The sequence below is a fragment of the Lepidochelys olivacea genome (genome assembly GCF_965140295.1).
Source record: "Lepidochelys olivacea isolate rLepOli2 genome assembly, chromosome: 13".
NCBI lineage: Eukaryota > Metazoa > Chordata > Testudines > Cheloniidae > Lepidochelys > Lepidochelys olivacea.
Window position 1 is genome coordinate 2563026 of NC_140423.1, and position 26318 is coordinate 2589343.

Sequence of the window (26318 nt, forward strand, 5' to 3'; positions counted from 1 at the left end):
TATAACCTGTTTTCCAAACGGTGGATCCTGACCCACCAGTGGATCACTGGAAGGTTCTAGATATGTCACAGGGCAGTGGCACCAAGTGAGAGAAGCAAATGCCAGCATGACAAACCTGCAGCCTTGAGTCCGATCTTTTGTCTACAGAAGCTGGAGGACTAGCTCAGATACATTTCACACGCTTTGGTAAGACTCATGGAGAGCAGTAAACTAGTTTTTTCACCCACCTGCCCTCCATGTCCACAATATGCAATGTGTCCTTGAGAAGGCAACATTTGAGCTCATAGTCCTCCTGACTACTGGCAGTGAGTGAGGGAGAAGCATTAACCTCAAGAAGCCAGCTGTAGAGAGAACAGCAGTGAATTAGAGGGAAGCAGACAGCTAAGCAATCTGTCCACCTAACAGAAATGCCTGTCTAGGGAACCCTCATTGCACTGCTGCAGAGCAGGTAGGAGGGAGTGAAGTGACAGGGAATCGAACCCCAGACATCATTCCTGTACACAAAATATTCTGAGCTCAACTGTAATAAAGAGAGAGCCCCTCCAGCACCCTAAAAAGTATACAAGTAGAACTAAAGGCTAGATGAAACACCTTCCCCCACACCCCATTACATCACAGGGTAAGTTTTAACCCTTTCCTCAGTGCAGGGATGTGAATGTATCTTGGAAGTAGTTTCCTAACAAACTGCTCAATATGACTACGTGGATCCGGAAGTACCCAATACATTGCTCAGATGACAGCAGCAAACTATAGTATTATAGTTACATCACGGTGATTCAGTCCAGTTCACCTCAACTTGATTTGTTTCTTGATCAGAAGTTACACAAGCTCTTTCTGTGCAGATTGTCACTGCAGAAGCAGCAGTTTGGTTTGAAGCTATGACTACAGCAGACTAGCTTGTACAAATTTGGGTTGTTACCCAAGACCACAGTTGAGCAGCGCTTATTAGCTCACTTCAAATAAAGCTGTCCCCAGTGGCACTGCAGAGACATCAGACTGATGCTGACAAGCCATTGAGGGTTGTAACTGGAAAACCGGCTACCACACATTGTTAGAGGGAGGAAGAGGAAGAAATGAGAGGATGCTTAAAGTGGCACTGTCAACTTAAATCATATGTTATACAAATTTCCATATCAATGTTACTAATAGCTCTTTATATGATTAAAACTGAAAATCTTAAAAATCTAATTTTATTGCTTTTGCTGCTCTTTGTTTACTTTTGCAGTGAAAGTCTGTTCTATTTTCAGGTTTCCAATGTTGCAATATTTTGGTTGCAAACCCTGCAGAAGAAGGTTTTTATGTTTAAAGGCACATTTTATTTGATGTGTATTTAAAAAACAATTGAATTGTTTCTAGTAGTCACATTGTGTGAAAGTTTGTTTTTATAAAAATCTACGGTGAACCAAATTTGAATGTATGATTTCTTGTTACAATCTCTTAGATTCCTGCGGAGTTTGTTTCCCATAGTCTTCAACAGGAGAAGTACCCCACCACAGTCTAAAACTCTGTAAAGAAGGCTGCCTCTTAGCCAACACTTCACATAAATTACTTTTGAGGTTATGGCAAGTGTACTTAATATTTAGCCTTTTCAGTCTAATAGCTGTTTAGACAGCCTTCCATTCACTGTATTCCACCTGTATGCTCACTAACATCCTTACGGCTTGAGATCCTGGTCTATCAGGATGTCGTATCCATACAGTTCAAAACAATGTTTGTCGCTGATGATCACTTTCTGAACACTCTGTAGGCTCTTGATGAAAATGTTGTCCATTTCTGCAAAGAGAGTCTCCACCACTTCTGCCCCATGCTTGGCAGTCATGTACTGTCGAAATCGCTGAATCATCCACTTGCAGCCCTAACACATACAAATACAACTATAACAAGCTGTTCCTACATATGTGACCATGCATTTCCTTGCCTACCTGAAATAATCACTGAATATTCTCTACAGTCAAAGGACAATTCTGAATAAGAAGCCAAACACCCAGAATCAGATGTTCCTCCCCTCAGTGCATCTCGGAAAGGAATAATTTAACCTTAGTCTAGAGAGAAACAGCAGTCTCTGCTTGGAAAGTGGAGTAAAACCAATACTTAATCTCAAAACTGGGAGTGGTATCCTAATAGTGATCACCATCCCACCTTCTCTTTCCATCAGAGTTTCACAAGACACACATCTAGGACTTCCCTTTCCAAAGGACCAAGAAATATTAGGCTAGAGATTTAGAGGAAAAGCAAATAAAATGGAAAGTTCAATGCAAACCTTTGTTTCTGTGAACTTTTAACTATCTCAGATTCACAAAGAATATTTAAAGCTGATCTCATTTGTTTAAGATTTTTTCTTTGTTCCAACTGCAGGTCCCTCAGAAAAGGGGGGTAGCAATTACAGATGACCTCTGAAGATGCTAAGCTCATCTTATAGCTGTGGTAATAGCAATGAATGCTAAGCACTATGTTACGAATTACACCTGGTAGGACACGCACACAAATGCTACGAATTACGCCTGGTAGGTCACGCACAGGAGATAGGGAGTTTAGGGACTGACAAAGAACAGATACCGGGAGTCAAAGCAGGCTGGAGACAAGGAGGAGGATTTTCACAGGAATGCAGTATCTAAGGAACACTCCTCCTGGTGCATGATGTGCTTGCTTTTAGACAATGGTGGGCCCCAAACCAAAATGGAGTCACATGTGCTAACTTTTCCTTAACAACTACAAGTCTGGGTCTCTGACAAGCATTATCCAAAAATGAATTACTTGTGGAGTCAGAATGCTCAACACCACAAAGTAGTGCACAGTTGTAATGGAACAGTTAGAGCAGAGCTCTCACTCCCTGGATCTCCTGAACCATCCATCAATGAACACATTCATGGGGTATCAGAGGACAGCCAAGGCAGAGCATCCATACAGCACTTCCTCAGGGACTACCAAACTGCCATATATACTGCACAGTAGCTGGAACAACGAAGTCAGAACAGCTACTTGCTTGCGTTCCCTGAACTACCCAGCATAGTGTGTGCGTGCTTGGACACAGGCTGGGTCAGCTGAAGTAGCCAGTAAGTTTTCACTTACCTTCTCTGGATCGTAGTCAGGTGCAGTCTTCTGCACTGCTACATTGGTGAGATGCACATCTGGCATGAGGAGGAGGTAAGGATCATGGAGACAGAAAATGACACTCTAAATAATTAGAAATTGAATTTGGGTCCTAAACCAGCCTCCTGTGCTCCTTATGCCAATGAATCTCTCCTCCCTTCCCTAATTGTGGAGCTTATACCCACCACTGCAGGGAGACATCTTAGTGAAAAATTAAGAGAAAATAAATACAGATAAAAATGGAAATCTGGAACAACTAGTAACAAAGCCCAGAGCAAGTTTTAGCCCTCATTGTGTCTTGTGATGGACTTACATGGAAGCTCTTCTCCTGGGAACGCAACCTAACCGTCATGCAGAGCACCAGTGCCCAAGAACCTTGGATGTAGACCCACTCTGGATTGCCTCATTAAAGCAACCTACCTTTTGATCATACTGAGCAAGAATGAGCAAGTTACTAAATATTTTACTAAGGAAAGTGGTGGATTCTCTCTCTTGATGTCTTCAAGTTAAGACTGGATGCCTTTCTGGAAGAATACGCTTAATTTTAGCCAAATACAAATTATGCTTAAACACAAGTTATTGGGCTTAGTACTGGGGTAACTGGACATTTAATGGGCTGTGATTAAGGCTACGATTTAGTCACGGGTATTTTTAATAAAAGTCATGGACAGGTCATGGGCAATAAATAAAAATTCACGGCCCATGACCTGTCCATGACTTTTATTAAAAATACCCCTGACTAAATCTTGGGGGTGGAGGTCACTACTGGGGGCAGGCGCCCCGGGGAGCTGCTACTGGGGGGGTGGGGCAGCAGCACCAGCTGCACCTGGGACTGCCAAGCAGCGGCTGCTCTGGCCGCCCCCAGGACTGCTGCTCAGGCAGTTCTCAGGGCCAGCTGCCTGGGGCTGCCCGAGCAGCAGCTGGTGCGGCTGGCCCCTGGGCCGAATAGCTGGCTTCAGAGCCGTTCCAGCAGCGGCTGGAGTGGCTTTCCACAGGGCCACCAGAGCAGCTAGCCCCGGAGCCAGCTGCTTGGTCGGCCCTGGAGTCAGCCACACTGGCTGCTGCAGAAGTCACAGAGGTTGCGGAAAGTCACAGAATCCATGACCTTTGTGACAGACATGGAGCCCTAGCTATGATTTATAGGAGGCCAGTTTAGATGACCCTTCTGGCCTTAAACTCCATGAATCCATGAAAAAAGCAGGCTGCAATAAGTGCACCTGTACTGCTAAAGTGGGACTGATCTCCCATGTTTGGTCCTAGCTGACTGACGTTTCTGGAGATCCACTGACACCAGTATTCCAATGACAGAGGGCGAGAGTGAAACAAGATGACAGTGGAACAGCCTGTGAGAAACAATCGCAAAGGATGAGTATTCTGTAAGTATCCAGAAGTCAGGAGACAAGATATAAGGGTACGTGTTCTTCTGGATCCCTTCTTCACTCCCCACCTCCCAAAATACTAAAATGGTAGATTCCATTCCTTAGCAACTGCCCTGTATCCCACAAGGACAAGTCAGGATACAATGATCATCTATGCTACTCAGAGTGAAGCGTGTGTTGGAGAAGCGAGCAAAGCCGTCCCGGTATAACCAGGCCTTCAGTGGAATGTACTGAGAGAAAGGGGAGCGAGAAACTGAGGGTGAATAGCAAGAAAATCCAATCCAGTCACTGCAATAAAAATAAAATGGACTTCTGCACTTACAGACATCACTAGAACATAAACTCTCAAGTCAAACTTTCGACCTGTGAATCAAAGAGAAATATATAGCAATATAACATAGTGAAGTTAGTGCTAGTCATACCTAATGTTACAAAAACCCAGATTAGAACTTATCTACACACAGCCATGCACCAAAATAACTAGATGGGTCTTAAGTCACACCTTTTGTTATTTTGGTACAAATCTGTGTGTGGACACGAATTTCGGATTAAGACAATTTAAATCAGTAGGATGCTCTTAATCCAAATAAGTGGCGACATACAGACTTGTACCAAAACAACAAGATTTGCGCTAAAACCTTTTGGTCCTGGTTGTATGAAGAGAAGCTCTTAGAGAGGAACCTGCTACCATATGGGGCTTGGCTTATCTTTAATATGTGTGACTTGTATTAGGTCTAATTTTTGTTCATCGGATCACCTCTGTATTCTCAAAATCTTTTGGGGCAGGACCACTAAATTACCACACCAGCAGCACTGACTGTGCAGCATTGTAAGATTCACATTTAAATCCATAAGTAGCTAATTTCAGGCAAGAACTGACCATATAAAGTCTTAACCTTCATCAGACAGGTGATCTGGGGATCTCCCTCCCTCTGTGACAGGAACATCATAGGGGAAGTGTCTCTCTCCACATGTCAGGCAGATACAGACTGAAACAAGCATCTTACCTCCTATTAAATATGGGTTTTCAATATAGCACTGAGCTACATAATTCTCTACTTGAGTTTCATCTTTCTGATCATCTGTACGGACCCCATCCTGCAAAATAAAACAAGTTATTTCTTCTCCATGGACAAGACTGAATGAGGAGAAAAATCAAATCACAAGCACTCACAGGATTCTCCAGTCAATCCGTCCCAGTTTTAGATTTCAGATCAACGACAAACATCCCACCTTTTGTTTTGTTGCACAGTGAGAAAATCTGTTGTAATCCTGGTGGATGGTGATAAGTGTTACATGTGAAAGCTGTAGATGGGGACAGTAAGTGACTAGAGTAAAGGTATTTAGATAAAATTACAGTTGGAAGACCAAAGCTCTAGGTCAGCGGTCCCCAAACTTTTGAGGGTCATGCCCCCCTTACCCCTGTCTGTGTCCCTCTGAGCTGGGGCCGGGAGCGGGACCATGGCTGGGGTATGCAGACAAGGGTAAGGGGGCTGAGGCTGGGGCCGCAGCTGTGGGTGGGTCTGGGGCAGGAGTGGAGCCACAGCCGGGCTGCGGTGGGGGCCAGCAACCGGACCCACGACCAGGTGCTCTGCTCCCGGCCTTGGCCCTGGGCCAGGAACAGAGCCGTGGCCAAGGCTGGGGCCACACACACATGGGGCCAGGAGCCGGGGATGCGGCTGGGGGCTGGACTGTAGCACAGCTGGGGGTGGGGAGGGACTGGTTGCACTCCCTCCCTGCCCCCGTGGGGACTGGCCCGGGCCCCACCACGCTCCTCTGGATGGTCCTCCAGGGGCACACCCCACACTTTGGTGGCCTCTGCTCTAGGTGGACCTTCCAAAAAAAAATTTGGTGGTGTGAGAAGAGAAAGTACACGTTTCACCTTCCTCCAGTCAATGACATCCTTGAGTTTTCGGAACAGAAAAATGCCTCTCCCTTGTGACCTGGCAACCTGCAGCATAAAGGAGAAGGGAAGTGTTAGTTGCTTTATTCTTAAGTTTTCTCCTCGCCTCCAGCTGGGAACAAGTGGTTACTGAAAGAAATCTTATTTCTATAGCACCATGGCAGCTAACAGAAGATCCAGGTTGCTGCCCTTTTTATAGTTGTTGGCAACTCTCACACACAGCAGTTAGCATTCCCTTTCGGAACAGCTGCTATTCTCTAAAAGGTGATTATGGAAGCATCTGTTGCACACCCTGATTCATCATTTATTTATTAAGCACCCATTTGGCATGGTGGGTGCTGTACAAAAAGCTAAAAACAGGAGACTCAGCGGGAGGCATTGGTCAGTAACACCATACTGTGGCACTGGTACAGCATTTATTATTATTAATTTGTGTTACCTTAACACCTAAGAGCCCTAGTCATGGATCTATTTGAAGGGCTGTCTTTTGGGTAAAAGACAAAACCAGGGTTCTGGCCATTTAACATCTGTAAGAATAAGAGTGTCAACCCCAGTCTTGGCCAAATTCCTACTCAGGTAACTAAGTTCTTCCTGCAGTTTCACATAGGTAATTGTATCCTATTTCACTTTCTGACCTGAACTGTTGTGTTGTGCTGCTTGGACCTAATCCTGAGAGATCAAGGATCTTAGAATCATGACCTTAAATGCTGCTATTTGAGTGGTGGGGTGAACTGGTCCATATATTTATGCAGGCATATTGTGAGGCTTAAAGTTTTGTAAAGCACTTTGAGCTCCTTGGATGAAAGGAGCTATAATATTAATATTAATTATATAAAAAGTCAGCCAAAAACCCACACAATTTCAGTTCAGAAGAATAAGTCAGTGCTTTTCCATATTGAGTTTAAAAAGGCTGAAGATGCTATTTTATGTAAAGCTATAAAAAGCAAATATTTTATGGTGTGTGGTGATATAAGGGTTTTAATGGGATGGTGACAGTATTCATGAGTGGGAATGCCATGAGTTATACAAGCCATTCCAAAGGAGAGGCAATAAAACCTTTACATCACCACATGCCATCATGGGTTTTGATTATCCCACATTTTAGACAACAGTTACCTTAGATTTTGTAAGTAGTTTAAAAAGTTTTTATTGGGACTATTTTTCACATCTGTCTGTGTGTAAAGCCAGGTTGCCTTAGTTACTAGCTACAGGCCTTGGAGTGACAGTAAAGTTAAATTTTAAAAACCTCTAAAAATGAAGCTATTTTCTATAAATCCAGGGTGACATGATTTTAAGATCCAATCCTTCAAGACCTTAAGAAGATAGGCCAAGGATAGAAACAAGCTGCTTTACACCATTGGAAATCCTGGAATCTCAGTTCTCCAATGTGATAAAACCAGTGTTTCTAGCTTCAAACTGCCACTGAGCCAAGACAGTGTATATCATCTCTCCACGTTTAAGTTCCCATTTTCCCTGCTGCACATTTGTGGGAAAAGAAGTAAAGTGGCCTGGGACCAGAATTGCACACACCCCCTCTAAACACAACTGCAACACACGCAGGGTCTGTCTGAGACTGCAAGGTCTAGGTCCTTTCAAGAGCACAGAGTGACATGAGGAGTAACACGAAGTGTATCTTTACTTGTGTGTTTTGAGGTCAGCCACAAACTACTTCATTCCAGTTGTTGGTATAATTTTTGTGACCACAATCTTTTAATATAGTCTCATTTATTGTATTCAGGTTATTTCCAATGATAATTGAGTTTGTGGGCACAAAATACAAGCTTAATATAAGGTTTCTTGTTGCTGATTAACCCAAATTAACATTTGTAGACTTGGATAATCACTAGCTGTTATCCTTATGGCTGTAATTAAACTGTTAGTTTGCATAATTGCCTCCCATTCACTAATCATAAGCCCTCTCTTATTGATAGGCCAGATCTGCAGAGTGAGACAAACTATCTTGTCCCCTCCTACCAGACCTGCTGTGCAGAGCAAAGTGACTCTCCTGTTAAGAACCTAAGACTGGCCATACTGCATCAGACCTAGCCCAGTGTCCCGTCTTCCAACAGTGGCCAGTACCAGATGTTTCAGAGAATGATCAGAACAGGGCAATTTATCTAGTGACCCCATCCCTTGTCATCAAGTCCCAGCTTCCTTAACCTCCATGAACGTACTTAATTCTTTTTAGCCCAGTTATTCTTTTGGCCTTCACAACATCCCCTGGCAACAAGTTGCACAGGTTGAATGTATGTTATGTGAAGAAGTCCTACTTTATGTTTGTTTTAAACCTGCTGCCTATTAATTTCACTGGGTAACCCCTGGTTCTTGTGTTACGTAAAGGGGTAACTAACACGTCCTTATTCACTCTCTCCACACCATTCATGATTTTATAGACCTCTCTCATATCCCCCCCTTAGCTGTCTCTTTTCTAAGATGACCAGTCCCAGTCTTTTTAATCTCTGTTCACATGGAAGCTGTTCCATACCCCTAATATTTTTTGTTGTCCCTCTCTGTATTTTTTCCAATTCTAATACACCTTTTTTGAGATGGGGTGACCAGATCTACACACAGTATTCAAGGTGTAGGTGTACCATAGATTTATATTGTGGCATTATGACATTTTCTGTCTTCTTATCTATCCCTTTCCTAATGGTTCCTAACATTCTATTAGCTCTTTTGATGGCCACTGCACATTGAGCAGATGTTTCCAGAGAACTTTCCACAGTGACGCCAACATCTCTGTTGTGAGTGGTAACAGCTAATTTAGATGCCATCATTTTGTATGTATAGTTGGGATTATGTTTTCCAATGTGCAGTACTTTGCATTTATCAACATTGAATTTCATCTGCCAATTTGTTGCTCAATCATAGAATCATAGAAATGTAGGATTGGAAGGGACCTCGATAAGTCATCTAATTTAGTCCTCTGCACTGATGCAGGACTAAGTATTATCTAGACCATCCCTGACAGGTGTTTGTCTGACCTGCTCTTAAAAGCTCCAGTGATTGAGATTCCACAACCTCTCTAGGTCATTTGTTCCAGTGCTTAACTATCCTTACAGTTAGGAAGTTTTTCCTAACATCTAATGCGAACCTAAATCTCTCTTGCTGTAATTCAAGCCCATTATTTCTTGTCCTGTCCTCAGTGGTTAAGGAGAACAGTTTATCACCCTCCTCCTTGTAACAACCTTTTATGTATTTGAAAGCTGTTCTCATGTGCTCCCTCAGTCTTCTCTCTCCAGACTAAACAAAGCCAATTTTTTCAACCTTTCCTCATCGGTCATGTTTTCTACCTTTAATCGTTTTTGTTGCTCTCCTCTGGACTTTCTCTAATTTGTCTACATCTTTCCCAAAGTGTGGTGCCCAGAACTGGACAAAATACTCTAGTTGAGGCCTTATCAGTGCTGAGTAGAGAGGAAGAATTACTACTTATGTCTTGCTTACAACACATCTGTTAATACATCCCAGAATGACATTCACAACTCATTTAGTTTGTGATCCACTATAACTAGTGCATTCTTTTCTGCAGTACTCCTTCCTAGGCAGTCATTTCCCAGAATTTGTGCAACTGATTATTCCTTCATAAACATAGTACTTTATTTGTCCTTATTGAATTTCATCCTATTTAATTCAGATAATTTCTCCAGTTTGTCAAAATCATTTTGAATTCTAATCCTATCCTCCAAAGCACTTGTAACCCCTCCCAGCTTGGTATCATATGCAAACTTCATGAATGATTTGGATAATGGCATAGAGAGTACACTTACGAGGACATTGAACAGAACCAGACTCAGGACAGATCCCTGCAGGACCCCACTCGATATGCCCTTCAAGCTTGACTGAGAACTATTGATAACTATTCTCTGAGAATAGCATCCCCAATACCATCAAGGCAAACCTGGTGGCTGAACTTTGTGACTTTGTCCTCACCCACAACTATTTCACATTTGGGGACAATTTATATCTTCAAGTCAACGGGACTGCTATGGGTACCCGCATGGTCCCTCAGTATGCCAACATTTTTATGGCTGACTTAGAACAACGCTTCCTCAGCTCTCGTCCCCTTACGCCCCTACTCTACTTGCGCTACATTGATGACATCATCATCTGGACCCATGGGAAGGAGGCCCTTGAGGAATTCCACCAAAATGTCAACGATTTCCACCCTACCATCAACCTCAGGCTGGACCAGTCTACACAAGAGGTCCACTTCCTAGACACTACAGTGCTAATAAGCGATGGTCACATAAATACCATCCTATACTGGAAACCTACTGACCACTATACTTACCTACATGCCTCCAGCTTTCATCCAGACCACATCACACGATCCACTGACTACAGCCAAACTCTAAGATACAACCGCATTTGCTCCAAACCCTCAGACAGAGACAAACACCTACAAGATCTCTATCAAGCGTTCTGAAAACTGCAATACCCACCTGGTGAAGTGAAGAAACAGACTGACATAGCCAGAAGGGTACCAAGAAGTCACCTACTACAAAACAGGCCCAACAAAGAAAGTAACAGAACACCACTAGCTGTTACCTACAGCCCCCAACTAAAACCTCTCCAGCGCATCATCAAGGATCTACAACCTATCCTGAAGGACGATCCCTCACTCTCACAGACCTTGGGAGACAGGCCAGTCCTTGCTTACAGACAGCCCTCCAACCTGAAGCAAATACTCACCAGCAACTACACACCACACAACAATAACACCAACCCAGGAACCAAACCCTGCTACAAACCCTGGTGCCAACTCTGTCCACATATCTATTCAAGGGACACCATCATAGGACCTAACCACATCAGCCACACCATCAAGGGCTCATTCACCTGCACATCTACCAATGTGATATGTGCCAGCAATGCCCCTCTGCCATGTACATTGGCCAAACCGGACAGTCTCTAAGCAAAAGAATAAATGGACACAAATCTGACATCAGGAATCATAATATTCAAAAACCAGTAGGAGAACACTTCAATCTCGCCCGTCACTCAATAACAGACCTAAAAGTGGCAATTCTTCAACAAAAAAACTTCAAAAACAGACTCCAATGTGAAGCTGCAGAACTGAAATTAATTTGCAAACTGGATACCATCAGATTAGGCCTGAATAGAGACTGGGAGCGGTTGGGTCATTACAAAACCTAAACTTAATTTCCCCCATACTAATTTCTCCCTACTGTTACTCATACCTTCTTGTCAACTGTGTGTAATGGGCTACTCTCTTACCACTTCAAAAGTTATTTTTCCTCCCTTGGTATCCTGTTGTTAATTGATTTATCTCATTAGACTGACCTCACACTTGGTAAAGCAACCCCCATCCTTTCATGTATTTATACCTGCTCCTGTATTTTCACTCCATGCATTTGATGAAGTGGGTTCTAACCCACGAAAGCTTGTGCCCAAATAAATTTGTTAGTCTCTCAGGTGCCACAAGGACTCCTCATTATTTTTGCTGATACAGACTAACATGGCTACCACTCTAAGCCCTGGTCTACACTAGGACTTTAGGTCGAATTTAGCAACGTTAAATCGATTTAAACCTGCACCCGTCCACACAGTGAAGCCCTTTATTTCGACTTAAAGGGCTCTTAAAATCGATTTCCTTACTCCACCCCTGACAAGTGGATTAGCGCTTAAATCGACGTTCCCGGCTCGAATTTGGGGTACTGTGGACACAATTCGATGGTATTGGCCTCCGGGAGCTATCCCAGAGTGCTCCATTCTGACCGCTCTGGACAGCACTCTCAACTCAGATGCACTGGCCAGGTAGACAGGAAAAGAACCACGAACTTTTGAATCTCATTTCCTGTTTGGCCAGCGTGGCAAGCTGCAGGTGACCATGCAGAGCTCATCAGCACAGGTGACCATGATGGAGTCCCAGAATCGCAAAAGAGCTCCAGCATGGACCGAACGGGAGGTACGGGATCTGATCGCTGTTTGGGGAGAGGAATCCGTGCTATCAGAACTCCGTTCCAGTTTTCGAAATGCCAAAACCTTTGTCAAAATCTCCCAGGGCATGAAGGACAGAGGCCATAACAGGGACCCCAAGCAGTGCCGCGTGAAACTGAAGGAGCTGAGGCAAGCCTACCAGAAAACCAGAGAGGCGAACAGCCGCTCTGGGTCAGAGCCCCAAACATTCTATGATGAGCTGCATGCCATTTTAGGGGGTTCAGCCACCACTACCCCAGCCGTGTTGTTTGACTCCTTCAATGGAGATGGAGGCAATACGGAAGCAGGTTTTGGGGACGAAGAAGATGAGGAGGAGGAGGAGGTTGTAGATAGCTCACAGCAAGCAAGCAGAGAAACCGGTTTTCCCGACAGCCAGGAACTGTTTCTCACCCTAGACCTGGAGCCAGTACCCCCCGAACCCACCCAAGGCTGCCTCCTGGACCCAGCAGGCGGAGAAGGGACCTCTGGTGAGTGTACCTTTTAAAATGCTATACATGGTTTAAAAGCAAGCATGTGAACGGATTACTTTGCCCTGGCATTTGCGGTTCTCCTAGATGTAGTCCTAAAGCCTTTGCAAAAGGTTTCTGGGGAGGGCAGCCTTATTTCGTCCTTCATGGTAGGACACTTTACCACTCCAGGCCAGTAACACGTACTCGGGAATCACTGTAGAACAAAGCATTGCAGTGTATGTTTGCTGGCATTCAAACAAAATCCGTTCTTTATCTCTCTGTGTTATCCTCAGGAGAGTGAGATATAATTCATGGTCACCTGGTTGAAATAGGGTGCTTTTCTTCAGGGACACTCAGAGGTGCCCGTTCCTGCTGGGCTGTTTGCCTGTGGCTGAACAGAAATGTTCGCCGCTGTTAGCCACAGGGAGGGGGGAAGGTTGAGGGGGTAGTCACGCGGTGGGAGGAGGCAAAATGCGACCTTGTAACGAAAGCACATGTGCTATGTATGTAATGTTAACAGCAAGGTTTACCCTGAAAGAGTGTAGCGACTGTTTTATAAAATGTGTCTTTTTAAATACCGCTGTCCCTTTTTTTTTCTCCACCAGCTGCATGTGTTTCAATGATCACAGGATCTTCTCCTTCCCAGAGGCTAGTGAAGCTTAGAAAGAAAAAAAAACGCACTCGCGATGAAATGTTCTCCGAGCTCATGCTGTCCTCCCACACTGACAGAGCACAGACGAATGCGTGGAGGCAAATAATGTCAGAGTGCAGGAAAGGACAAAATGACCGGGAGGAGAGGTGGAGGGCTGAAGAGAGTAAGTGGCGGGCTGAAGACAGGGCTGAAGCTCAAATGTGGCGGCAGCGTGATGAGAGGAGGCAGGATTCAATGCTGAGGCTGCTGCAGGACCAAACCAGAATGCTCCAGTGTATGGTTGAGCTGCAGCAAAGGCAGCTGGAGCACAGACTGCCACTGCTGCCCCTCTGTAACCAACCGCCCTCCTCCCCAAGTTCCATAGCCTCCACACCCAGACGCCCAAGAATGCGGTGGGGGGGCCTCCGGCCAACCAGCCACTCCACCACAGAGGATTGCCCAAAAAAAAGAAGGCTGTCATTCAATAAATTTTAAAGTTGTAAACTTTTAAAGTGCTGTGCTTAAAGTGCTGTGTGGCATTTTCCTTCCCTCCTCCACCACCCCTCCTGGGATACCTTGGTAGTCATCTCCCTATTTGTGTGATGAATGAATAACGAATGCATGACTGTGAAGCAGCAATGACTTTATTGCCTCTGCAAGCGGTGATTAAAGGGAGGAGGGGAGGGTGGTTAGCTTACAGGGAAATAGAGTGAACCAAGGGGCGGGGGGTTTCATCAAGGAGAAACAAACAGAACTTTCACAGCGTAGCCTGGCCAGTCATGAAACTGGTTTTCAAAGCTTCTCTGATGCGTACCGCGCCCTCCTGTGCTCTTCTAACCGCCCTGGTGTCTGGCTGCGCGTAACCAGCAGCTAGGCGATTTGCCTCAGCCTCCCACCCCGCCATAAACGTCTCCCCCTTACTCTCACAGATATTGTGGAGCACACAGCAAGCAGTAATAACAGTGGGAATATTGGTTTCGCTGAGGTCTAAGCGAGTCAGTAAACTGCGCCAGCGCGCCTTTAAACGTCCAAATGCACATTCTACCACCATTCTGCACTTGCTCAGCCTGTAGTTGAACAGCTCCTGACTACTGTCCAGGCTGCCTGTGTACGGCTTCATGAGCCATGGCATTAAGGGGTAGGCTGGGTCCCCAAGGATACATATAGGCATTTCAACATCCCCAACAGTTATTTTCTGGTCTGGGAATAAAGTCCCTTCCTGCAGCTTTTGAAACAGACCAGAGTTCCTGAAGATGCGAGCGTCATGCACCTTTCCCGGCCATCCCACGTTGATGTTGGTGAAACGTCCCTTGTGATCCACCAGAGCTTGCAGCACTATCGAAAAGTACCCCTTGCGGTTTATGTACTCGCCGGCTTGGTGCTCCGGTGCCAAGATAGGGATATGGGTTCCGTCTATAGCCCCACCACAGTTAGGGAATCCCATTGCAGCAAAGCCATCCACTATGACCTGCACATTTCCCAGGGTCACTACCCTTGATATCAGCAGATCTTTGATTGCGTGAGCTACTTGCATAACAGCAGCCCCCACAGTAGATTTGCCCACTCCAAATTGATTCCCAACTGACCGGTAGCTGTCTGGCGTTGCAAGCTTCCACAGGGCTATCGCCACTCGCTTCTCAACTGTGAGGGCTGCTCTCATCCTGGTATTCATGTGCTTCAGGGCAGGGGAAAGCAAGTCACAAAGTTCCATGAAAGTGCCCTTACGCATGCGAAAGTTTCGCAGCCACTGGGAATCGTCCCAGACCTTCAACACTATGCGGTCCCACCAGTCTGTGCTTGTTTCCCGAGCCCAGAATCGGCGTTCCACAGCATGAACCTGCCCCATTAGCACCATGATGCATGCCTTGGCAGGGCCCATGCTTTCAGAGAAATCTGTGTCCATGTCCTGATCACTCATGGGACCGCGCTGACGTCGCCTCCTCGCCCGGTATCGCGTTGCCATGTTCTGGTGCTGCATATACTGCTGGATAATGCGTGTGGTGGTTGATGTGCTCCTAATTGCCAAAATGAGCTCAGCGGCCTCCATGCTTGCCTTGGTATGGCGTCCGCACAGAAAAAAGGCGCGGAACGATTGTCTGCCGTTGCTCTGACGGAGGGAGGGGCAACTGACGACACGGCTTACAGGGTTGGCTTCAGGGAGCTAAAATCAACAAAGGGTGTGCCTGTACATCAAGGAGTATTTCAGGCAGGACTGCACGGAGGGTTCCAATAAGAAATGGTGCACCAAAGTTATCGTTGTTATTGGAACAAGGAGGTTAGCCTGGCCTCTGATTGATACATGGCTAGATTAACCTCACTGCGCCTTCTCTGTGAGTGACTGCAGTGTGATCTAGACAGGGGAGGAGGCAAATGAGTACAAAACAAATCTGGTCTATTTCTTGTTCTGACCCACTCCATCTATCCTTTACATCTTTGGCTGGCAGCAGACGGTGCAGAAGGACTGCATGCCATCCACATCTCATGGCTGCTTGGCAGAAGATGGTACAGTACGACTGCTAGCCATCTTCATCTCTTGCCTGCCTGGCATAAGATGGTACAATACGACTGCTAGCAATCCTCATCTCTTGCCTGCCTGGCAGAAGATGGTACAGTACGACTGCTAGCAGTCCGTATCGCCTGCCCGCTCACCATAAGACGGTTCAATAGGACTGCAGGACTAAAGAGAATGACCTGGTCAAGTCACTCCAAATTTAGTCCCTGCGCCCATGTCTGCCCAGGCGCTCCTGATCGACCTCACAGAGGCGACCAGGAGCACCTCAGACATGACGATGACGGCTACCAGTCGTACTGTACCGTCTGCTGCCACAAGGCAAGGGGTTGCTGCTACTGTGTAGCAATGCTGTACCGCGTCTGCCAGCATCCAGGAGACATAGGGTGACGGTTACCTGAGCGGGCTCCATGCTTGCCGTGGTATGGCGTCTGCACAGGTAACTCAGGAAAAAAGGCGCGAAATGATTGTCTGCCCTTGCTTTCAAGGGGGGAGGGAGGGTGGGAACGGGGGCCTGACGATATGTACCCAGAACCACCCGCGACAATGTTTTAGCCCCATCAGGCATTGGGATATCAACCCAGAATTCCAATGGGCAGCGGAGACTGCGGGAACTGTGGGATAGCTACCCACAGTGCAACGCTCCGGAAGTCGACGCTTGCCTCGGTACTGTGGAAGCGCTCCGCCGAGTTAATGCACTTAAAGCATTTTCTGTGGGGACACACACACTCGAATATATAAAACCGATTTCAAAAAAACCGACTTCTATAAATTCGACCTAATTTCGTAGTGTAGACATACCCTAAAACCTATTCTCTGAGTATGGTTTTCCAACCAGTTGTGCACCCACCTTTAGGTTCATCTAGGCTATATTTCTCTAGTTTGTTTATGAGACAGTCATGTGAGACAGTATCAAAAGCCTTATTAAAGTCAAAATATATCACATCTACTTCTTTCCTCCTATTCATAAGCTTGTTACCCTGTCAAAGAAGCATATTAAGTTAGTTTGACACAATTTGTTCTTGACAAATCCATGCTGAATGTTACTTATCACCTTATTTTCTTCTAGATGCTTACAAATTGTTTGACTGTTTGCTCCATTATCTTTCCAGTTGCTGAAGTTAAGATGATTCATCTATAATTCCCTTGGTTGTCCTTATTCCCTGTTTTAAAGCTATGTACTATATTTGCCCCTTTCCAGTCCTCAGGTACCTCGTCCGTCCTCCTCAGTTCTCGTCGTCTAGTTTAGTGAGATCCCTTTGTAACTCTTCACAGTCAGCTTTGGAATTAACGATCTTGAGTAATTTTGTATTGTCTGCAAAATTTGCTACCTCAATGTTTACTCCTTTTTCCAGATCATTTATGAATACATTGAACAGCACTGGTCCCAGTACAGAACCTTGGGGGATCCTTCCATTTACCTCTCTCCACTGTGAAAACTGACCATTTATTCCTACCCTTTTTTCCCTATCTTTTAACCAGTTTCTAAGCCATGAGAGGACCTTCCCTCTGATCCCATGACTACCTACTTTCCTTAAGAGCCTTTGGTGAGGGACCTTGCCAAAGGCTTTCTGAAAGTCCAAGTATACTCTGTCTACGGGATTACTCATCCATGTTTATTGACATCCTCAAAAAATTTTAATAGACAGATGAAGCAAGATTTCCCTTAACAAAAGCCATATTGACTCTTCCCCAATATATCGTGCTCATCTATGTGTCTGATAATTCTGTTCTTTACTACAGTTTTAACCAGGTTGCCTGGTACTTAAGGCTTACTGGCCTGTAATTGTCAGGATTGCTGCTGGAGCCTATTTTAAAAATTGGCATTACGTTACCTATCCACCAGTCATCTGGTATAGAGGATGATTTAAGCAATAGGTTAAGTAACACAATTAGTAGTTCCCTCAGAACTCTTAGGTGAATACCATCTGGGCCTGGTGACTTATTACTGTTTAATTTATCAGTTTGTTCCAAAACCTCCTCTATTGACACATCCACCTAGGACAGTTCCTCAGATCTGTCACCTAAAAAGAATGACTCGGGTGTGGGAATCTCCCTCACATCTGCTGCAGTGAAGACTGATGTAAAGGATTCATTTAGCTTCTCTGCAAAGGCCTTGGCTTCCTTGAATGCTCCTTTAGCACATCGATTGTCTGGTGGCTCCACTGATATTTTGGCAGGCTTCCTGCTTCTGAGGTACTTAAAAAAAATTTTGCTGTTAGTTTGTACATGTACATTGGCCAAACTGGACAGTCTCTATGTAAAAGAATAAATGGACACAAATCAGATGTCAAGAATTATAACATTCAAAAACCAGTCGGAGAACACTTCAATCTCTCTGGTCACTCGATTACAGACCGAAAAGTGGCAATTCTTCAAGAAAAAAACTTCAAAAACAGACTCCAATGAGAGACTGCTGAATTGGAAGTAATTTGCAAACTGGATACAATTAACTTAGGCTTGAATAAAGACTGCGAGTGGATGGGTCATTACACAAAGTAAAACTATTTCCCCATGTTTATTCCCTCCCCCCAACTGCTGGAAATGGCCCACCTTGATTCTCACTACAAATGGTCCGTCCCCCCCATTCCCGCCCCCCCGCTGGTAATAGCTTACCTTACCTGATCACTCTTGTTACAGTGTGTATGGCAATACCCATTGTTTCATGTTCTTTGTGTATTTTTCACTACATGCATCCGATGAAGTGAGCTGTAGCTCACGAAAGCTTATGCTCAAATAAATTTGTTAGTCTCTAAGGTGCCACAAGTCCTCCTTTTCTTTTTGAGGATACAGACTAACACGGCTGCTACTCTGAAACCTGTTAGTTTGTGTCTTTTCTAGTTGGTCTTCAAATTCTTTTTTGGACTGCCTAATTATACTTTTATACTTGACTGCCCAAGTTTATGTTCCTTTGTTTTCCGCAGAAGGATTTGACTTCCAGTTTTTAAAAGATGTCTTTTTGTCTCTAACCACCTGTTTTACTGTTGTTTAGCCCCAGTGGCATTTTTGGTCCTCTTACTGTTTCTTTTTTATTTGGAGGTATACATGTACTTTGAGCCTCTATTATGGTGTCATTAAAAAGTTTTCATGCAGCACACAGGCATTTCACTCTTGTGACAGTTCCTTTTAACTTCCGTTTAACTAGCCTCCTCGTTTTTGTGTCGTTCCTCTTTTTGAAGTTAAATGCTACTGTGGTGGGTTTTTTTGGTATTTTCCTCCCTACAAGGATGTTATATTTAATTACATTATGGTTGCTATTACCAAGCGATTCAGCTATATGCACCTCTTAGACTAGATTCTGTGCACCAATTAGGACTAAATCAAGAATTGTCTCCCCCCTTGTGGGTTCCAAGACTAGCGGCTCCAAGAAGCAGCAATGAATGGTGTTGAGCAGTTTTATTTTTGCATCCCATCCTGAGTGATATGTTCCCAGTCAACATGGGGATACTTGAAATCTCCCATTATTATTGGTTTTTCTATTTTTGTAGCCTCTCTATTCTCCCTGAGCATGTTACAGTCACCGTCGTCATCGAGTTAGGAGGTCAGTAGTATATTCTTCTCCTGTACTCCTACTAGTCAAGCATGGAATCTCTACTGTAGAGTTTCTATTATACTGTTTGATTCATTTAAATTTTTTACTATATTTGCCTTTATGCTTTCTTTTGCATATAATGCCACTCCCCCACCAGCATGACCTACCGTGTCATTCTTATATATTTTTGCACCCTGGTATTACCATGTCCCATTGATTATCATCGTTCCACCAAGTTTCTGTGATGCCTATTTTATCAATACCCATGTTGTAAGACTCACAGTTGGGTGTACATTTAATTATGCACTATGGTACAATGTTCATGATGTTAAATGGTTTGAGTCATCTGGCAGCAGGATGGCATTTCTAGGCTCCATTCACTACACTGGCAATTTCTAAAGGAAGCACGTTTTCTTGGTCCCAAGGATACACATCCAAGTGGAAGTTACTGCAGACAGCACAACTCCGTTTGGGTCTCAGGGGAGAAATGGGGTTTCAGAAGGCAGGAGGAGCCAGCCACTGGATTCAGAAAAGGTTCTTGTTCCTCAACCCTAAAGCACAATGAGGAAGAAATGCCAGCCAGATGCAGACTAGCTGGCTTTGCTAAGGTTACACGCAAGGGTTCCCTCATCCCAGAATGCAGTGAACAGAATGCAAATCAGCTTTTTAAACTGGCTGGATGTAACAGGGTTATGTTAGGTGCAGTGTGTCTCCTTTAAAGCAACTGGCTTTCTTCTCCAGTGTTACTTCAGGGGTCACAATAGACTTGGTTAACACAAAGGTCCAGTTAAGCGGAGTTATACTTTGTGCACACTCACATCTGTGCACACACAGGGTTTAACTGACTGACTTCAGAAGAGTTCTGCTAGGGATGAATTTGGCAGTGAGAGCCCCTGGGGACTTCCCTGTTGCTTCAGCAAATCAGCACAATCTGTATCTTAATGTAGCAACTTCTTACATTCACAGGCTCTCCCCACCAATATTCACACATTGTTTTCACAGTTAGGTTACTTTGGCTCTGCAAATAAATGGGGTTATTTTTCAATTTTTGAAATAAGTTATTACAAAAGAAGGAACATCAACCAGAAGATAGGAGAAACAGCACTTCTGACCAATGCCCATAGACGTGGACTCCGTGGGTGCTCCAATGGTATTAACACCATTAATTTGGACTTGAATAGGGACTGGGAGTAGCTGGCTCACTACAAAAGCAACTTTCCCTCTCTTGGTCTTGACACCTCCTCATCAATTATTGGGAGTGGACCACATTCAACCTGATTGAATTGGCCCTGTCAACACTGGTTCTCCACTTGTCAGGTAACTCCCTTCTCTTCAATAATGCCTGCATCTGGAATTTTCACTCCATGCATCTGAAGAAGTGGGTTTTGTACCACGAAAGCTTATGCCCAGATAAATTTGTTAGCCTTTAAGGTGCCACCAGACTCCTTGTTGTTATTGTGTCAGATTATTCATCTCTTTGGAGCATCCTAATTCATCTGAGCACACCCTACTGAGGTGAATGGGCCATTCCACACATCAACAGTACTCCTGTACTGCAGAGCCTGTTCCGTTGCACTAGCTCCCTGAAGTAGATACAAAGTTTGGGGCTCCCTGCTATTCCTCTTGCTGCCTCCAGCTGGTGGATATGCTTCTCAGCCCATCAGTTACCATCCCCCTTTCTTCCCATGGCCCTTTCAGCCCTACCGGGGACATGGTGGGGCCAGGAGGAGGGCAGAGCTGGTAGCTAAACTGGTAGATCATTCCCCTCCCACAGGTGCCCTCCAATCATGCCCCCTCACTAACTCCTCTTCCTCAAGAAACAAGGGAAATTAACTGCCCCAGAACATGGTTAATACAGGTCTTGTTTATAGCGCCTTTGCCAGTACAGCTATGCCAGCTAGACTTACCCCTTCATAGTACCCTCTTCTATTCAAGGAGTGCATTTCAGATTCCTGCTGGCACTGCCAGTCTGACGTGCCTTCTCTGGCTTGTCAGATTGGGTTTATATCTGCTGCTGAATCACAGCGCCACTCAGACTACTTCCTGGGCTGGTGAACCACCTGTGGCTCATTAATTTTATACCAGTGTAAGTCCACGGATTTCACTGGGGTTGCTCCTGATTTACACTGTTGCAAGTGAGGAGAGAATCAGGCAGACTCCAGGGTGCTCCGGGGCTCAAGCACCCCTGGAAAAAAATAGTTGGGGTGGTCAACACCCACCAGCCACAGCTGTTCAGCTGTTCTACAGGTGGCATGGGGCCTCGGGGGAGAGGGGACAGGAAGAGGCGGAGTGAGGGTGGGGCCTCGAGGGATGCGGTGGAGTAGGGCGGGGCCTTGGGGGCAGAGTTGGGGTGGAACACCCACCAGGAAAAATAAAAGTCGGCACCTATGACCACCTGGCTAAGCAATGCCTGCTATGGATTTGTGTGCATACTCTTCTCTCCCCACAGAACACCCAAGTGAGCAATGTCTCCTCTGAATTGTCCCCTGGGACAGGACCATACTTACTGGTTTCATAATCCAGGTGATGCCAGGATTCTTGCGAAATTCTTCCACAAACAAGTGGTACTCTGATGGCATCTCAAAGGTCTTGGGGAAAAAGTCACATTTTCTTGCCTCCAGTTTTCCTGCCTCTCTTTCTATCTGCTTCCGAAACCTCTTCAGGTTTTTCACTATGTAATTCTTACGAGTCAGCTGAGCGGAAAGAGAAATACAAGAGCAGACTCTGCAAATGTTAACACAAATTAATCATCACTCTTCTTTCACTTGAATTGCCCAGGAGATGAGATGTTTCTGGTGATATCTGGTAATAGATCTCAGCAGCGATGCCATAGGAGGTTAACTAACTGAGAAAACCAATGAGTAAAGTTAGGGATTCTTTCCTTCTTTGTGGAGGAGCCTGCATGGTTGGTGTGTGCATGGGCTTTGGTTTGGGTTTTTTGTTGTTGTTCTTTAGTTCTCAGGAGGAGCAAGGGGAAGCTGTAGCAATCCCCAGTGCATTATTTCTGGTCTAAAGCCTTTAGGTGTAGCTGCTATGCTGATTTCCAAGGTAAACACCAAGTTTTAGGGCCTGTCTATACTGAAAATACAACCATCTCAGATGACCTGGTTGCAATACAATTGTTCTCAGATATATTTAAAACACAGTTCCATTTTGTAGTGCACATGGGACTTTACGTGCGTTTCTGCTTCTGCTAAAGCCCTGAACATGCTACATTCTGGAACTATGCTAGAACTGTCCCAAGGAAGAACTGTGCTACAACACAGTTGTCCTTGTAGTGTAGAGTTGGTCCTGGATTCCTGAGATGGTCCAGCGCAGCCTTCATGAGATTTATCAGATGTGGAATACAATAAATCTAGTGTAATGTTCCTGGGCAGAGCCACTCTTCTGTTTCCTGGAGTGACAGAGGTTGATAAATTCTGAGGAGGAGTTAGCACAGCAGTCAGGAGGTATTAGGTTTCATGGCAGGGAATATTCCAAGGTAGTTTCCATCAACAAGCTTTTCCCATGGAAGTTTACGACTATTTCTCCAAAACTATTTCCCCAAAACCATCCTGACCCATATATTTCACTCATAGTGGTTTCTTACCTCGTAGTGGTTCCGAAAGTGGCAGATACGAACATGTTCATCCATGTAGGTATGGTCAAAATTCTCCCGAAGCCAGCTGACATCACACCAGTAAAAATCCCACTCACCCTCCCTATAGAAAGAGGCAGAGACACAGCCGGTAAGGCAAGCACTAAGTTCTAGGTCATCACCACACCCACCCTTCTTGACAGCCACCACCTGTCATCACCACCACAGCTTCCTTCTCTCCTTGCAGTTTTTCAGGCTAATAAAAAGCCTTGGTACACATGATTAATCAATTTTTTTGTTTATTTTGTTCTTTAAAAGTTTAGGCTCTGAATTTTAATAGTTCCCATTATAACCAAGCCTGGTTTGGTCTGAACATACCAACGTATTAGGTATAAAAAAAACAGTTATCATATTGATTCTTGACTACCAGGAGTTCAACTGAAATCATCCAATTAGTTAGAAAAGCAGAAGCAGGACTTAGAATAGAGTCATCTACAACCAGGCAACTCCACTGAAGTCAGTTCCCACAAATTCAATGTGCGGCAGTCTTCCCCCTGAGTCAGTACTACATTATTTAATTGTATTTATAAGATCCTATTTAAGGGATGACAGATCAATAGCAACAGAACTAAAACTGAAAAACTATAGTCAGCAGTTCCTAGTCTTCAAACACAACAAATCAGTGAAAGAAAGAAAAAGCTAGAGACAGGATAAATGATCGCAATACTAAATTAAGCAGGAATGAGAGAGACTGGCAGAGAAAAGAGACTGTATTGCACTGTAATTTTCAACCACATTTAACAACAGTGGTCAAACACAGCTTTGTCTTCCCTCATTGAAGCAGCATTGAGATCAAATGTTCTGCTGATGTGCACAGTGTCACTCAGCTTCAACAAACCAATCAACCAGCCTTCATTCTAAAAAGGGTTGACCACACTTTGTTGAAAGGATGCTGAACTCATATGACCTGGTCCACAGCAGCAATACAACAAAGTTCAGCATGAACTGACAAGGAGTTATGTTAGACACACATTTGCAAACTTGGTTGAAAATTCTAGTGGAGCCAGAGTTGAATATGACAAAAGAATAGGGAAGGCTAACCAGTTGCAAAGGGAAAGAATTTGGAGCTTACTCTTTTACTTCAATCCATCCTGGTCTCTGGCGCAGGATATCTAAGATGGTGTTTGTGAGCGCACATTTGAATCGGATGCAAGCTCTTGGTTCTCTGTGGGGAGGGAAAAAAAGACACCATACTCTCTATGAAGTCCAAGAGCAAGCCTGCCACAAATGGAGATCTGGATTCTGTGTCTTGTTCTGCCACAGGCTCCTTGTAGGACTTTAGGAAACTCACTTAATCTCTTGTGCCTCAGGCTCCCCATCTGTACAATAATGATAATAATACTTTCCTATCTCACAGAAGTGTTGTGAAGATAAATTCATTAATATAGGCAAGGCGTTTATATACTATAGTGTCGAGCATCATCGGGAAGCCTATAAAGAAAATTAATTTTAAAATGAACTATGTTGAGACAACCAAAATCATTTTCATGTATGCCTTAACCAGTATATGTAAATATAATGTAATCTCCTGAAGTGCAGAGCAACTCACTCCCCTTTTTACTTTGATAGTTCAGACCTTCTAGTTATCCTCTAATCCAGGGGTTCTCAACCTTCTTCTTTCAGAGCCCTGGTCTACACTAGGACTTTAGGTCGAATTTAGCAGCGTTAAATCGATGTAAACCTGCACCCGTCCACACAATGAAGCCCTTTATTTCGACTTAAAGGGCTCTTAAAATCGATTTCCTTACTCCACCCCTGACAAGTGGATTAGCGCTTAAATCGACAGTTCCCGGCTCGAATTTGGGGTACTGTGGACACAATTCGATGGTATTGGCCTCTGGGAGCTATCCCAGAGTGCTCCATTCTGACCGCTCTGGACAGCACTCTCAACTCAGATGCACTGGCCAGGTAGACAGGAAAAGAACCACGAACTTTTGAATCTCATTTCCTGTTTGGCCAGCGTGGCAAGCTGCAGGTGACCATGCAGAGCTCATCAGCACAGGTGACCATGATGGAGTCCCAGAATCGCAAAAGAGCTCCAGCATGGACCGAACGGGAGGTACGGGATCTGATCGCTGTTTGGGGAGAGGAATCCGTGCTATCAGAACTCCGTTCCAGTTTTCGAAATGCCAAAAACTTTGTCAAAATCTCCCAGGGCATGAAGGACAGAGGCCATAACAGGGACCCCAAGCAGTGCCGCGTGAAACTGAAGGAGCTGAGGCAAGCCTACCAGAAAACCAGAGAGGCGAACAGCTGCTCTGGGTCAGAGCCCCAAACATGCCGCTTCTATGATGAGCTGCATGCCATTTTAGGGGGTTCAGCCACCACTACCCCAGCCGTGTTGTTTGACTCCTTCAATGGAGATGGAGGCAATACGGAAGTAGGTTTTGGGGACGAAGAAGATGATGATGATGAGGAGGTTGTAGATAGCTCACAGCAAGCAAGCGGAGAAACCGGTTTTCCCGACAGCCAGGAACTGTTTCTCACCCTAGACCTGGAGCCAGTACCCCCCGAACCCACCCAAGGCTGCCTCCTGGACCCAGCAGGCGGAGAAGGGACCTCTGGTGAGTGTACCTTTTAAAATACTATACATGGTTTAAAAGCAAGCATGTGAAAGGATTACTTTGCCCTGGCATATGCGGTTCTCCTAGGTGTAGTCCTAAAGCCTTTGCAAAAGGTTTCTGGGGAGGGCAGCCTTATTTCGTCCTTCATGGTAGGACACTTTACCACTCCAGGCCAGTAACACGTACTCGGGAATCATTGTAGAACAAAGCATTGCAGTGTATGTTTGCTGGTATTCAAACAACATCCGTTCTTTATCTCTCTGTGTTATCCTCAGGAGAGTGAGATATAATTCATGGTCACCTGGTTGAAATAGAGTGCTTTTCTTCAGGGGACACTCAGAGGAGCCCATTCCTGCTGGGCTGTTTGCCTGTGGCTAAACAGAAATGTTCCCCGCTGTTAGCCACAGGGAGGGGGGAAGGTTGAGGGGGTAGTCACGCGGTGGGAGGAGGCAAAATGCGACCTTGTAACGAAAGCACATGTGCTATGTATGTAATGTTAACAGCAAGGTTTACCCTGAAAGAGTGTAGCCACTGTTTTATAAAATGTGTCTTTTTAAATACTGCTGTCCCTTTTTTTTTCTCCACCAGCTGCATGTATTTCAATGATCACAGGATCTTCTCCTTCCCAGAGGCTAGTGAAGCTTAGAAAGAAAAAAAAACGCA

At 44.8% G+C, this 26318-nt stretch overlaps 1 protein-coding gene across 6 annotated transcripts in view; it reads right to left on the reverse strand.

Annotated features, from left to right (window-relative positions):
* The window catches only part of TTLL9 (tubulin tyrosine ligase like 9), a 35514-nt gene that overhangs the window by 1660 nt on the left and 7536 nt on the right, over nucleotides 1–26318 (reverse strand). For 3 of the 6 annotated variants that reach the window (XM_084645832.1, XM_084645828.1, XM_084645827.1), the window contains exons 3-12: nucleotides 24164–24256; nucleotides 23044–23155; nucleotides 21962–22147; nucleotides 6352–6420; nucleotides 5477–5567; nucleotides 4792–4832; nucleotides 4612–4699; nucleotides 3070–3128; nucleotides 1659–1855; nucleotides 228–341 (exon numbers count right to left, since the gene is read on the reverse strand). In XM_084645832.1, coding sequence (XP_084501958.1) covers nucleotides 228–341; nucleotides 1659–1855; nucleotides 3070–3128; nucleotides 4612–4699; nucleotides 4792–4832; nucleotides 5477–5567; nucleotides 6352–6420; nucleotides 21962–22147; nucleotides 23044–23088 — 890 coding nt within the window. In that variant the 5' untranslated portion in view covers nucleotides 23089–23155; nucleotides 24164–24256. The remainder of the gene's footprint in view (nucleotides 1–227; nucleotides 342–1658; nucleotides 1856–3069; nucleotides 3129–4611; nucleotides 4700–4791; nucleotides 4833–5476; nucleotides 5568–6351; nucleotides 6421–21961; nucleotides 22148–23043; nucleotides 23156–24163; nucleotides 24257–26318) is intronic. The other 3 variants (XM_084645831.1, XM_084645829.1, XM_084645830.1) reach the window with 2 other exon arrangements.